Source organism: Canis lupus, chromosome 8 (assembly GCF_003254725.2).
Source record: "Canis lupus dingo isolate Sandy chromosome 8, ASM325472v2, whole genome shotgun sequence".
Classification (NCBI taxonomy): domain Eukaryota; kingdom Metazoa; phylum Chordata; class Mammalia; order Carnivora; family Canidae; genus Canis; species Canis lupus.
The window spans coordinates 61457271-61470052 of record NC_064250.1 but is presented as its reverse complement, the minus strand read 5'-3'; the positions used below and the strand labels follow the sequence as shown (position 1 = coordinate 61470052).

The following is a 12782-nucleotide window of genomic DNA, read 5'->3' as shown; positions in this document are numbered from 1 at the left end:
TTAGCCATTCTGACAGGCATGAGACCATATCTCATTGTGGTTTTGATTTGCATTTCTCCAATGGGTGAGTGGGGTTGAGCATCTTTTCACGTGTCTGTTAGCCATCTGGATGTCTTTGGGAAGATGTTCAGGATTTTATTTATTTACTTATTCATGAGAGAGAGGCAGAGGCACAGGCAGAGGGAGAAGCAGGCTCCATGCAGGGAGCCTGACGTGGGACTCGATCCCAGCTCTCCAGGATCAGGCCCTGGGCTGAAGGTGGTGCTAAACCACTGAGCCACCTGGGCTGCCCCCCTGCCCAGTTCTTAATTGGATTGTTTTATGTGTATTGAGTCCTGTGAATTATCTATATATTTTGGATATTAACACCTTACTCAATATGTCATTTGCAAATATCTTCTCCCATTCAGTAGGTTGCCTTTTTGTTTTTTTGATGGTTTCCTTTGCTGTGCAAAAGGTTTTTAATTTGATGTAGTGCTAGTTGTTTATTTTTGCTGTTTTTGGTCATGCCTACGAGACAAGGCCAAAAAATTTTTGCTAAGACCGATGTCCAAGAGTTTAGTACCTATGTTTTGTTCTAGGAATTTTATTGTTTCAGTTCTTACGTTTAAGTCTTTAACCCATTTTGAATTTATTTTTGTATATGGTGTAAGACAGTGGCCTAATTTCATGCTTTTGCGTGTAGCTGTCCAGGTTTGCCAACACCTTTTGTTGAAGAGACTGTTCCTCATTGAATATTCTTGGCTACTGTGTTGTAGATTAAATGACCATATAAATGTGGATTTATTTCTAGGCTCTCTGTTCTGTTTCATTGAACTAGGTGTCTGTTTTCATGCCAGCATCATACTATTTCGATTATCATAGTTTTGAAGTATAATTTGAAATCTGGGAGTGGAATATTTCCATCTTTGTTTTTCTTTCTCAGGATTACTTTGGGTATTCAGGGGCTTTTGTAGTTTCATACAAATTTTAGGATTATTCTGTTCTAGTTATGTGAAAAATGCCATTGGTATTTTGGTAGGGATTGCACTGAATCTTGGAGATTGCTTTGGATAGTATGGACATTTTAATCATAATCTGATGATTATTTGTTAAATTTCTCTGATAGTTCTTAGTGTATAAAAACATGTCAGATTTCTGTATGTTAATTTTACTTTATTGAATTCATTTATTATAAAAGTTTTTTGTGGAGTCATTAGGGTTTTCTATATATGGTGTCATGTTATCTCCACAAACAGTAACAATCTTACTTTATTTCACCATTGAGCATAATACTGGCTGTACGTTTGTCCTGTATGGCCTTTACTATGTTGAGGCATATTCTCTTTCTACCCACTTTGCTGGGAGTTTTTTTTTTTTTTTACCGTGAATGGATATTGAGCTTTGTCAAATGCTTTTTTTTGTGCATCTATTGAGGTGGTATGATTTTTATCCTTTATTTTGTTAATTGCATTGTGTTGATTGATTTGTATGGATTGTGAACCAACACTGGAATAAATCCCACTTGACCATAATGTATGATCCTTTTAATGTACTGTTCAGTTTGCTGATGTTTTGTTGAGCCAGTTGACTCTTAAATTCATTAGTTTGCCTTTGTTGTCTGACACTGCCCAGTTTTTGCCATCATTACCCTCCTGGATTGACAACAGCCTCCTAAACAGTCTCCCTATCTACAGTCCTGCCTTCACTCCCTGAACCACTCTCCGCACTGAGAGGCAGAGACAGAAGCAGGCTCCATGCAGGAAGCCTGATGCGGGACTCGATCCCGGGTCTCCAGGATCACACCTCGGGCTGCAGGCGGCGCTAAACCACTGCACCACCGGGGCTGCCCATGTCAGGAGCATGTTAAAGTGTATTGTGCGCCTGGGATGCTCAGTCGGTTAAGTGTCTGCCTTCGGGTCAGGTCATGATCCCAGGGTTCTGGAATTGAGTCCTGAGTTGGGCTCTCTGCTGTGCAGAGTGTCTGCTTCTCCCTCTGCCGCTCCTCCTGCCCATGCTTGTTTTCTTTTTTATTTTTTTCCATGCTTGTTTTCTCTCTCTGTAAAATCTTTACAAATAAATAACATCTTTTTTAAAAAGTGTATTTATTTAAAAATACCATGTACCATTCACTGGTGTAAATGCTTTACAAATACTGACTCACTGAATCATAACCTTATGAAGTCAGTACTGTTATTCTGCATTTCTCAGGAGGAGGGAACGCAGTCACAGAGCCAGTAAGTAACTTGTCTGCTCACATGGCTGGTGGGCCACAGAAGCAGGAGCTGAACTCAGGCGATCTAGTGTCAACACTTGTGCTCTTGAATACTGCTCTTTGCTGCCGATCTTTGGAATCCTAGATCTGACATTGTCACCTTGTGTAGAGCTCTCAAGTGTTTGTCTATTGCCCATAGGGTAAGTCCAAACTCTGACATGTTTTTTTTTTTTTTTTAATTTTTATTTATTTATGATAGTCACGCAGAGAGAGAGAGAGAGGCAGAGACACAAGCAGAGGGAGAAGCAGGCTCCATGCACCGGGAGCCCGACGTGGGATTTGATCCCGGGTCTCCAGGATCGCGCCCTGGGCCAAAGGCAGGCGCCAAACCGCTGCGCCACCCAGGGATCCCCTCTGACATGTTTTTAAGGCCCCCTGGCCTCTCCAGCTTCATCCTGCCCTCACTTGCTGTCCCTCCCTGTGATCCAGACAGCACAGCTTCATGCTGTTTCATGCTGTTTCCCAGAGTCCTGCTTTCCCACGGTCAGATCTTCATACCAGCCATGTCTTCTGACTTAGACTCTTCCTAGGAGCCCATCAGCCTCACTCCTCATCCTTTGGGTTTTAACCAAGATGCTCTCCCAGGCAGCTTCCTCCCACCCACACCTAGTTTGGATAATGTGCTCTCATTGCACCCTCTGTGTGTTTTCTCCATCTTGAGGCCTGTCATGCTGCCTGTAAGTGACTGCCAGTGTGTCAGTGCCCTAAGGGTCAACTTCGGTTTGTCTTGTTTGCTGTGTGTTCCTAGCTCCTAGACTAGTGCCTGGCTTTCAGTAAAAACAAAACAAAACATGCTGAGTGAAAGAAAAGAAAGACTCAGAAGTTAAGTATTTTGTTACAAGTTGCACAACCAAGAAACAATAAAGCAGTATTTGAACACCCTTCTGGCTCAGAAACTTGTGTTATAAATCATACTGTGTGATATTAGAGTGTTGGGGTTTGGGTTGTTTAAACATCACTTTTGGCACACCTGCATGGCTCAGTAGTTGAGCGTCTGCCTTTGGGCTCAGGTCGTGATCCCAGCTCCTGGGATCAAGTCCCGTGTCGGCCTCCCTGCAGCGAGCCTGCTTCTCCCCCTGCCTAGGTCTCTGCCTTTCTCTCTGTGTTTCATGAGTATATAAATAAAGTCTTAAAAAAAAAAAAAAACAAACACTTTTGGGATCCTGGGTTCTCTTCAAATTGTAGGTTAACTCCGTCTAAGTGCTGACTTTGGCTAGATATCTGTGATAACCATCTGAAAAGCACTTCTTAGCCATGTTTGCTAGTGCTTTCTTTTTCAAGATTTTATTCATGAGAGACAGAGAGAGAGAGAGAGAGAGAGAGACAGGCAGAGGGAGAAGCAGTCTCCATGCAGGGAGCCTGACGTGGGACTCGATCATGGGTCTCCAGGGTCAGGCCCTGGGCCGAAGGCTGTGCTTAAACTGCTGAGCTACCCGGGCTGCCCTGCTAGTGCTTTCTGTACAAGTGTTTGCACGCTCAGTTTCCCGATCAGGAAATAAGGACTTTGATCAAAATGAAGAGCTAGGCTCACTCTTATTAAAGGAACAATCTCCTTCCTTAATGTATATGCTTACTGATTGCACTCAAACTTAGAAATGTCTTTTGAGTTATTCCTGGCGGGTGGTGCTCAGCGGAGCTTACTGAAACCCAGTAATCAGTGCTTTCTTTGTTATAATCGAATAGGGAAGAGGGGAACTTGGATATTTTATCCAACTGTGATTAAAAAAAAATTTTTTAAACTTATTCATGGCAGTTTCTCCATCCCTCTGTCTAATGGAATGGAATTAAAGCCGTTTGACTAGCAATGGAGAAACAGCAGTATATAATAAACTTATTATAAAGAGCATGTCAAGCTAGGGATGATTCATTACATAATTTTCTGTAAAATAACACTTGCTGTGGTTCTTCCAGATACCTGCCTGGTTTTTGTTAGGCAGTAGTTCTAAAGTGGTTTTCTGCTTGGTTCTTGTACCTTTCCTTTCCTATTGAGTGTATGTGTGTGTGTGTGTGTGTGTGTGTGTGTATAGCAGAGTGCTGATTTCCAGGCCGATTCAACCTAATTTACCAACCTACGAGGACAAAAGATTGGCCAGCTTCTTTGTTTGAACTCTAGGCATGTTGTATCCTGCTCGTCCTCTTTGAAATATGTTGTTACATCCTGCTTGGTATTGACACAGTGATCTAAATACATATTTGACTTCTCTCAAAGGAACTTGTAAATTGTATGAGGATGTAAATAAATGAAAAAAAAAAAAAAACCTTTGCAATCTGATTAATAAAGTATCTCTTAATCTCAGATAACTTCCTCTGAGTTCCTCTGAGGATTCCATGTAACCAGAATTTAACAATCTACATGTATTACGTGAATAGTTAGGCTTGTGATTAAGTATAAATACCATATGAACAGAGACCTGGCCTGCCTTACTTACACTGTATCCCCAGTGTGGGGACCTGCCTGGGCATGTACTAGGTATTCCATATTTTACTCTTTAATGATTAAATTTCCATTTACAGCAAAGACTGGAAGAATCAAAATAGTTGTACTTTATACCTAGATAAATAGCATGCTTTTGATGGTGTCAGGTTCCGTTAGTTCAGTAAATTAGATGCTAGGAGTAAAAGATACGAAGATATGGCTCAGATCCTCATTCATCGTATTTATTCAGCAAATATTTATTGATTTCAGTTTTGTGCCAAGGCACTGTACTAGGAATACAGGAGTGAGTAGTTGTGACCTCTGCCTTTATGTTGCATTTAGTTTAGAAAGAAAGGCATAGGAGGAGGGTAGGTGAGCTGGAAATGTAGATGCAAGAATTGTAAACTACTTTACTGTATTTGTTTGGCTGGTAAAATATTTTTGTCTTTTTCTTTTTTTCATTCTCACTTCCTAGTAATCATTACTGATCTGGTCCTGGTAAGGATTTGAGTTGACCTTTGCCTTGGAATAAAGTAGGAAGAGTGCCATGCAGATAATGAGTTTATAATGTGAGAATTGCCACAATAGCCCCATGTTGCAGAGACACTTCCGGAAAACCAGCTCCTTAGTTGAAGGAGTGAAGAGTAGCACCATGGTGTGGTGGGGAGCACCGATCGGGGTGCAGGTGTGTACCGTGTCCATGTGACTGAACTTCTTTTGGCCTCCCACTGTTGATCTGTAAATGAGGCAGTGGTACCCTAGCTGAGCTCCAGGGAGCCTTCTCAGAGCCACCCCCTCCCTTTGGCCCCCAGGAACATCACTACTTTGGCTGTTCTGATTGCCAGACTTCTCTGATTTTGTTTGAACAGTGTTTTCTCTAGACTAGAACTTCCAAAATTCTGACATGACTAACGTCCAATAATGATTACTTCTAATGTTCCACGTTCAGTGCTCTTGTGCTAGGAAACAAAAAAAAGCAGGAAAAAAAAAAAAAGCAGCCGCTGTAACTTCTTGTCAGGTGGAAATACCCTTTGCTCTGACAAAAGGTCATTTGATTGAGATGAAGTTCACAGAGGTGGTCAGCGCTGATTTGGGCTAGAACCCCAGGAGTTTTAGTTCTGTATACACTACTCTTTTCCCCACAGTGGTCTCACATGGCAAAGTCTTAATTGCTCCCTTAAAAGCCCTTTTTCTTATACTTTCTGGAGGACTCTGGAGAGTTGCACACTTTATGCTTTTGGTTTTTTTTTTTTTTAAGATTTTATTTATTTATTCATGAGAGACACAGAGAGAGGCAGAGACACAGGCAGAGGGAGAAGCAGACTCCCTGCGGGGAGCCTGATGGGGGACTCGATCCCAGGACCCCAGGATCACGCCCTGAGCCCAAGGCAGATGCTCAACCACTCTGCCACCCAGGTGCCCCCTTTTTGTTGTTTTAACAGCTGTTTTTTGTTGTTTTACATCTCCTCCAAGCTGTCTTCACTACCTAGAATATTTATGGAGAAATCTCTTGAAATTGAGAGCATCTTTCCATACATATTGTTTTTCCATTTTTTTCTCACCTTTCCTTTGTTTATGAGAAAATCCAATTATTGTGGAAATAGTCATGATCTCAGGGAGCAACGGGAACCATTTTCACATACCTCTTGCCACGAATTCAACCCAAGGGAAGAGAACCAACCTCAGAAGGAAAAGGAGACAATAGAAGAAAGATTGCCCCAACAGTTGCTTAGCACCCACCAGGTATGGCCTTACAAGTGACTTAGTTCCTCTGAGCCTTAGTCTCCTCTTTTATGTAGTGGAGATCATAGTACCTCCCAGAGAGGGTTGTTATGATGCTTAACAGGAGTAAGGATATAAAGGGCTTTACCTGGTGTTTGGCCTACAGTAGGCACTTAATGGCTTAGAATCTCTCCCTCCCCCCTTTAAAAGGTTTTATTTATTTATTTAGAGAGTGAGCATGTGTGCACTAGCAGGGGATGGGCAGAGGGAGAGAGAACCTCAAGCTGACTCCCTGCTGATTGGGGAGCCCCAATCAGGGCTCGATCCTATGACCCTGAGATTATGACCTGAGCAGAAATGAAGAGTTGGATACTCAACCGATTGAGTCCACCGGCACTTCTCCCTCTTAATGTAACATTCCTCTTTAGGACTTTCCTTCCCTTTGCTCTTTGCCACAAATATTTATTAAAGTCCTCCTGACGGGGCAGCCCCGGTGGCACAGCGGTTTAGTGCCGCCTGCAGCCCGGAGTGTGATCCTGGAGACCTGGGATCGAGTCTCACATCGGGCTCCCTGCATGGAGCCTGCTTCTCCCTCTGCCTGTGTCTATGCATCTCTCTGTCTGTCTCTCATGAATAAATAAATAAAATCTTAAAAAAAAATAAAGTCCTCCTGACGTATGCTAGACATTGCTCATGGTGCCACAGATACAACGAGTAAAACAAAGTATACGTGTCATCACAGATGACACATATTCTAGTATCTCCTCCTCACTGAGATGCAGTAATCATCAGGGACTAGAAGACAACATATAAAATACTGTTCTAGCCCAATACTAAAAAGACAACTCATTTTAAAAAAGGGCAAAAGATTTGACTATTCTTCCGATTTGAGTGGCCAATAAACACATGAAATGATGCATTGCATCATTGGTCACCAGGGAAATGAAAACCAAAAGCGCAATGAGAAGAGACATCACACACACTAGGATGACTGTAAAATCTAAAACACAGAGACAAGTTGCCAAGGATTTGGAGAAATCAGAATCCTTACACACTGTTCCTGGGAATGTAAAGTGGTGAAGCCAGTTTGGAAAACAGTCTGGTATTTCCTTAAAATGCTCAACATGAGTTACCACATGACCCAGTGTTTCTCCTGGATGTCTAGCCGAGAGAAATGAAAACATATGTCCGTATAAAAACTTGTACATGAGTGTTCATGGCAGTATTGTTCATTATAACCAAAATGATACCCAAGTGTCCATCAGCCAATAAATGGATAAAATGTGGTCTATCCATAAAATGGAATATTATTTGGCAGTAAAAAGTAATGGAGCATGGATACATTCTACAGCATGGATGAAACTTGAAAACATTATGCCAAGTAGAAGAAGCCAGTTATGTGCTGGCTTAATGTGTGATCTCATTTATTTATTATTTATTTATTTTTTAAAGATTTGCTTTATTTTTTTATTTTTTTTAGTTTTTAAAAGCTGTACTCATTTATTTATGATAGACATAGAGAGAGGCAGAGACACAGGAGGAGGGAGAAGCAGGCTCCATGCCGGGAGCCCGCCCTGGGCCAAAGGCAGGCACTAAAGCGCTGAGCCACCCAGGGATCCCCTAAAGATTTGCTTTATTTATTTGATAGAGCAGAGGCAGGGGCAGAGGGAGAGGGACAAGCAGGCTCCCTGCTGAGCAGGGAGTCCAATATGGGGCTCTGTCCCAGGACCCTGGGATGATGACCTGAGCTCAAGGAAGATGCTCAACCAACTGAGTCACTTAGGCGCCCCATAGGATCTCATTTATAGTCAATGTTCCAAACTGGAAAATCTGTAGAGACAGATTAGTGGTTGCCTGGGGGTGGGAGAGCTGGAGACGAGTGATGGTAACTGCTAATAGGTATGAGGCTTCTTTTTGGGATGATGGAAATGCTCAAATTACTTCATAGTGATAGTTGCACAATTCTGATTTTTTTTGCTTTGTTTTGTTTTGAAGTAAATTCTGTGTCCAACATGGGGCTTGAACTCATGACTGAGATCAAGAGTCACATGCTCCACCAACTGAGCCAGTCAGGTGCCCTGCACAATTCTAAATATACTAAGAGCCATTGCTTGCACATTTTGTTTTTATTTATTTATTTATTTATTTATTTATTTATTTATTTATTTGCACATTTTAAATAGGTGAACCTTACAATATCTAGATTATGTCCCAGTATGACTGTCAAGTGCACTTACCCTTTTGTCTCCTAACTTCATCCGTGTCACGCACCAGTGCTCTAGCCTCATCCTAGAACAGAACAGGACAAAATCCAAACCCTTCCTGGGGCCCCCTTGCTACCACCATCCCTTGATTTTTTTCCTTTCTTTCACAGTTAAGACTCCTGAAGGGTTAGAAATTAAGTGACTTGGAAAGAATCCATTCCAGAGGAGTTAGAAATTAGTGGATAAGCAGAAAGGAAAAATTAGGGACATTCAACTCACCATCCAGAGATAATCATCATTAATATTTTATATAATGTTAGCATTAGCAAAGTTGACACCCGTGTTTTTGTTTTCAAAGAGGAGTAGTAAGGAAAGGCTTATGTTAAGTTACTGAGGACAGAATATTTTTTGAAGAAAAATACCTTAATCTCCTGTAACAGCATTAAGCATGTCAGGCTTTTGTGCATGATTTGATTTTTGAGCTTTTCGGAATTGTCTGCATCAGATTTGAGGTCATTAAGTCCTAGTGCTTTGGAAACATTCTTGCTCCGTAGAGTGTGGATGGAATCCATAAAGCCTTGTTGCTTTTTAAGCCACACTTGTTGCATGGCTTTTGCTTAAGCTGCAGCCTGATAGCACAAGAGGATTTCAGTCTTAAGTATTTTAGTGTGTGTTAAAGCCCCATACCCTGTGAAATAAAAATTTCATGGATTCCCTGTGGCTTCTGCAGACCGTCTGGCTGACATTGGCTGTGAATTAGGATGTCAGCTGGTAAGATGGATTTCCTGCTTTAGAAATCACGTGGAGCTAATTTCATTGATCTTTTTTCCCCACTTTTGTTTGTGCAGAATTAGACTGGCTGAGCAACCCGAGCTTTTGTGTTGGAGCCATAACCTCTCTGAGCCAACAACCTGAAGAGGTCACTGCCTTGGTTTCTGAAGGGTCCCCACTGACCAGGTAGTTTTTTTGAAAGATGGATTTTTTGTTTTTGTCCATGTACTGTCTATAACTTGGTTTGAATAATGCTCCTTAGATTAGAAAAAAACCCTGTGATAGAAGAGCGAATTACCAATCTTTTTGCTTGAACTAACGAGGTGCCCTTTGACTGTTTTCTTTTACTTCATTCACGGATTATTCCTCTTTCCTCCGTTTGCATTGTGGTGGCAAGTGCAGGACACAGTCAATGCCATAATGAGGCCACGAGGGAAATGGCATGACCATTGTGATGGTTGTGTAATGTGACCTTATTAGTAACCTTCAGAATACTGTAGTCCAGTGTTTCCTCAGTTGTGTTTTTACCATTTTTGGAAAAATAGAAGAAGCTGGTGTGATAAAACATTGAATGAAATCTCGTGAAAACTTTGGGGAAAGCAGAATGGCGCACAGAGATCTGTATCGAGCTTTGAAAGAAATTGTGGTAGAGCATCAAATTGAGACGTGAGCCCTCTAGAAAATATAGGTGGTCTCATTAAGGTGATGAGCCCCAAGAAGTCAGTACTCTGAAAGTACGAGAAGCCTTTGGAAATTGACACCAGCCGATGCCTGAGAGAGGGTTATGTCAGTGATGCAGAAGGGCTTATTATAACCTTTAAAAATCTGGACCAGAATTAAACCTTTTTAAAATTTTTGGCATTAAGGACATGCTGCCTTAATATGGAGGAGTGAAAATAAACCCTTGATAACATTGCTTCAGTGAATACTTTATTTGGTAAAATAACTGGCAGATTATTTTCATTTAAAAATAGACAGATGTGAAAGTCTAGGTTAAGAAGCTGTTAAAACCTAGACTTTCTTTACCTACTGTTGTTTTAGGTCCAGTTCTTTTTTCTGGGTGGGTGGTGGTGGTGGGGGGAGGTCCAGCTCTTAAATCCTTAAGGGGAGTTGTGATCCAGGAAGGCACTGTATAGATACATGGGCAAATAGTAAGCCCCTCTGGGCATTCCTGGAGTTCCCTTTTTACATAGTTGTCTGCTTATTTACATAGTCTTCTCCCTGATTCTCTTCTGGAAAAAATTCTAATGGGTGATTTTCCCAAGCAGGAGTCCTCTGAAATCAGAACCCTCAGATGAAAGTGACAGTAACAAAAAGCCCAAACAAACAAGCAGAAAAAAGAAGAAAGAGAAAAAGAAGAAGAGGAAGCATCACCACAAGAAAATCAAGAGAAAACATGGGCAGACCAGTAGCAGTGGATCTGAGCCAGATAGTGAGCCTGATAGGGACAAAAATTCCAGAAGCATTGGAGATAGTAAAAAGGAATCAGAGAAACCAAGGTAGGTTTTCTATTCTCACATACCTGTGACTTTTCACATTTTGAATTTTTTCCCTCAATTGTTGCCACAAATTAGACATTGGAATGACTGTTTAGCCACTCAGTCAAATGGAGTCCCGAAAAAGACCAAATAGAGCTCTACCATTAGGGCAACATTAAAAAAAAAAAAAAGAAGAAGAAGAAAAGAGAGACTTTTGTTAAAAAAATTAGGGCCGTGATTTTATTTGAGAAATGTTAGACACAGTAATGATTGTGTCAAAATGTGATTCAGGCAAAAAGTCTTTGGGATTTTGAAAGATGGCTCATGTGCCACATGGTGGGAACATGGGCCAGTTTACTACATAGTTAATGGTCTCATCAGTAAGGGTCAGAGTAAGAAGAATGTCTTCTTTCTCTTCTGTAGTCCTCCTCTTCCTTTCGATTGCTCACATCAGCCCTACAGGCGGACACGCACTTTTGGGTTAGGGGTAATGTAGTACATAAGGTCATCATTGCTCTCGTCATTGCTCTCGTTCCTCCTTTCCTTTCCTTTCCTTTTCCTTTTCCTTTTCCTTTTCCTTTTCCTTTTCCTTTCCTTTTCCTTTTCCTTTTCCTTTTCCTTTTCCTTTTCCTTTTCCTTTTCCTTTCCTTTTCCTTTCCTTTTCCTTTCCTTTTCCTTTCTTTTTCTTTTTCCTTTCTTTCTCTTTCTTTCTTTCTTTCTTTCTTTCTTTCTTTCTTTCTTTCTTTCTTTCTTTCTCTCTCTCTCTCTCTCTTTCTTTCTTTCTTTCTTTCTTTCTTTTCTATTTTATTTATTCATGAGAGACACAGAGAGGCAGAGACATAGGCAGAGGGAGAAGCAGGTCCCCTGTGGGGAGCCCGATGCAGGACTCAATCCCAGGACCCCAGGACCACGACCTAAGCCCAAGGCAGATGCTTAACTACTGAGCCACCCAGGTGCCCCCCAAATTTAGTATTATTAAGATTTTTTTTGACTCTTCAGGTGTTACTTGCTTTTATTGTGTGCTTAGAGGTCCCGCTGGCGTCAGTGAGGGCTCTGTTGCAGCGAGTCTGGAGTGTGGCCTACGGAGTTCCCATCAGACAGGCAGACCCTGCAGTCCTCCTGGATCTTTCTGCCACTAGATCCATGGAGAGCATTGCAGGCCTGTGTGGCCCAGAGCATCAGATTGATTTTTGTCTCAGGTGCTGTATCTGTAACCCATACTTTCTCTAGGAGGGGAAAATAAAGGAGTAAGGAGTCCAGCAAAAAGGTTCTGAATTTGAGTTTCTGTAGGCAGGACTCACAGTATCTTGCTTGGTACCCTCTCAGCAGCTGGCACGGGGCCTGATGTGTTGTAGGCCCTCGGTACTCTTTTGTTGTGCGAGTGAATGAATAAATTCCTGATATTTTTTGCTTCTCAGTATGTCTTTACAGCAAAATACATAGATCATTGTTTTTTTCTGAAAACTTTTAGTTACTTGTCCTTTTTTTTTTTTTTTTTTAAACTGTTGAGGAAAATGAGTCTTTTAAAGGGTTTCCTGAACGCAGGGACTATTGTTAGAACTTAGAAGGTAGTTCTTTTCAGCCTGTGTTTTTTTTTTTTTTTTTAATATTTTTTTTTAATTTTTTTTTATTTATTTATGATAGTCACAGAGAGAGAGAGAGGCAGAGACACAGGCAGAGGGAGAAGCAGGCTCCATGCACCGGGAGCCTGATGTGGGATTCGATCCCAGGTCTCCAGGATCGCGCCCTGGGCCAAAGGCAGGCGCCAAACCGCTGCGCCACCCAGGGATCCCTTCAGCCTGTGTTTAATCACATCAGAGGTGAGCTTTACCACCTCCTGATAGTTCCATGAGCCAGATGGCATTTTTAAGTTCATTGATATCTTTAAGAATGTCCCCATTAAGATCAGAATCAACTGTTCTTGTTCTTCTCTTTCA

At 41.5% G+C, this 12782-nt stretch overlaps 1 protein-coding gene across 3 annotated transcripts in view; it reads left to right on the top strand.

Annotated features, from left to right (window-relative positions):
- The window catches only part of NRDE2 (NRDE-2, necessary for RNA interference, domain containing), a 49844-nt gene that overhangs the window by 8197 nt on the left and 28865 nt on the right, over positions 1–12782 (top strand). For 2 of the 3 annotated variants that reach the window (XM_049113413.1, XM_049113414.1), the window contains exons 2-4: positions 5146–5355; positions 9445–9553; positions 10636–10866. Coding sequence is in view for 1 of the 3 variants with exons in the window: in XM_025442359.3 (XP_025298144.1) it covers positions 9445–9553; positions 10636–10866 (340 nt within the window). In the remaining 2 variants the exon portion in view is untranslated. The remainder of the gene's footprint in view (positions 1–5145; positions 5356–9444; positions 9554–10635; positions 10867–12782) is intronic. The other variant, XM_025442359.3, reaches the window with a different exon arrangement.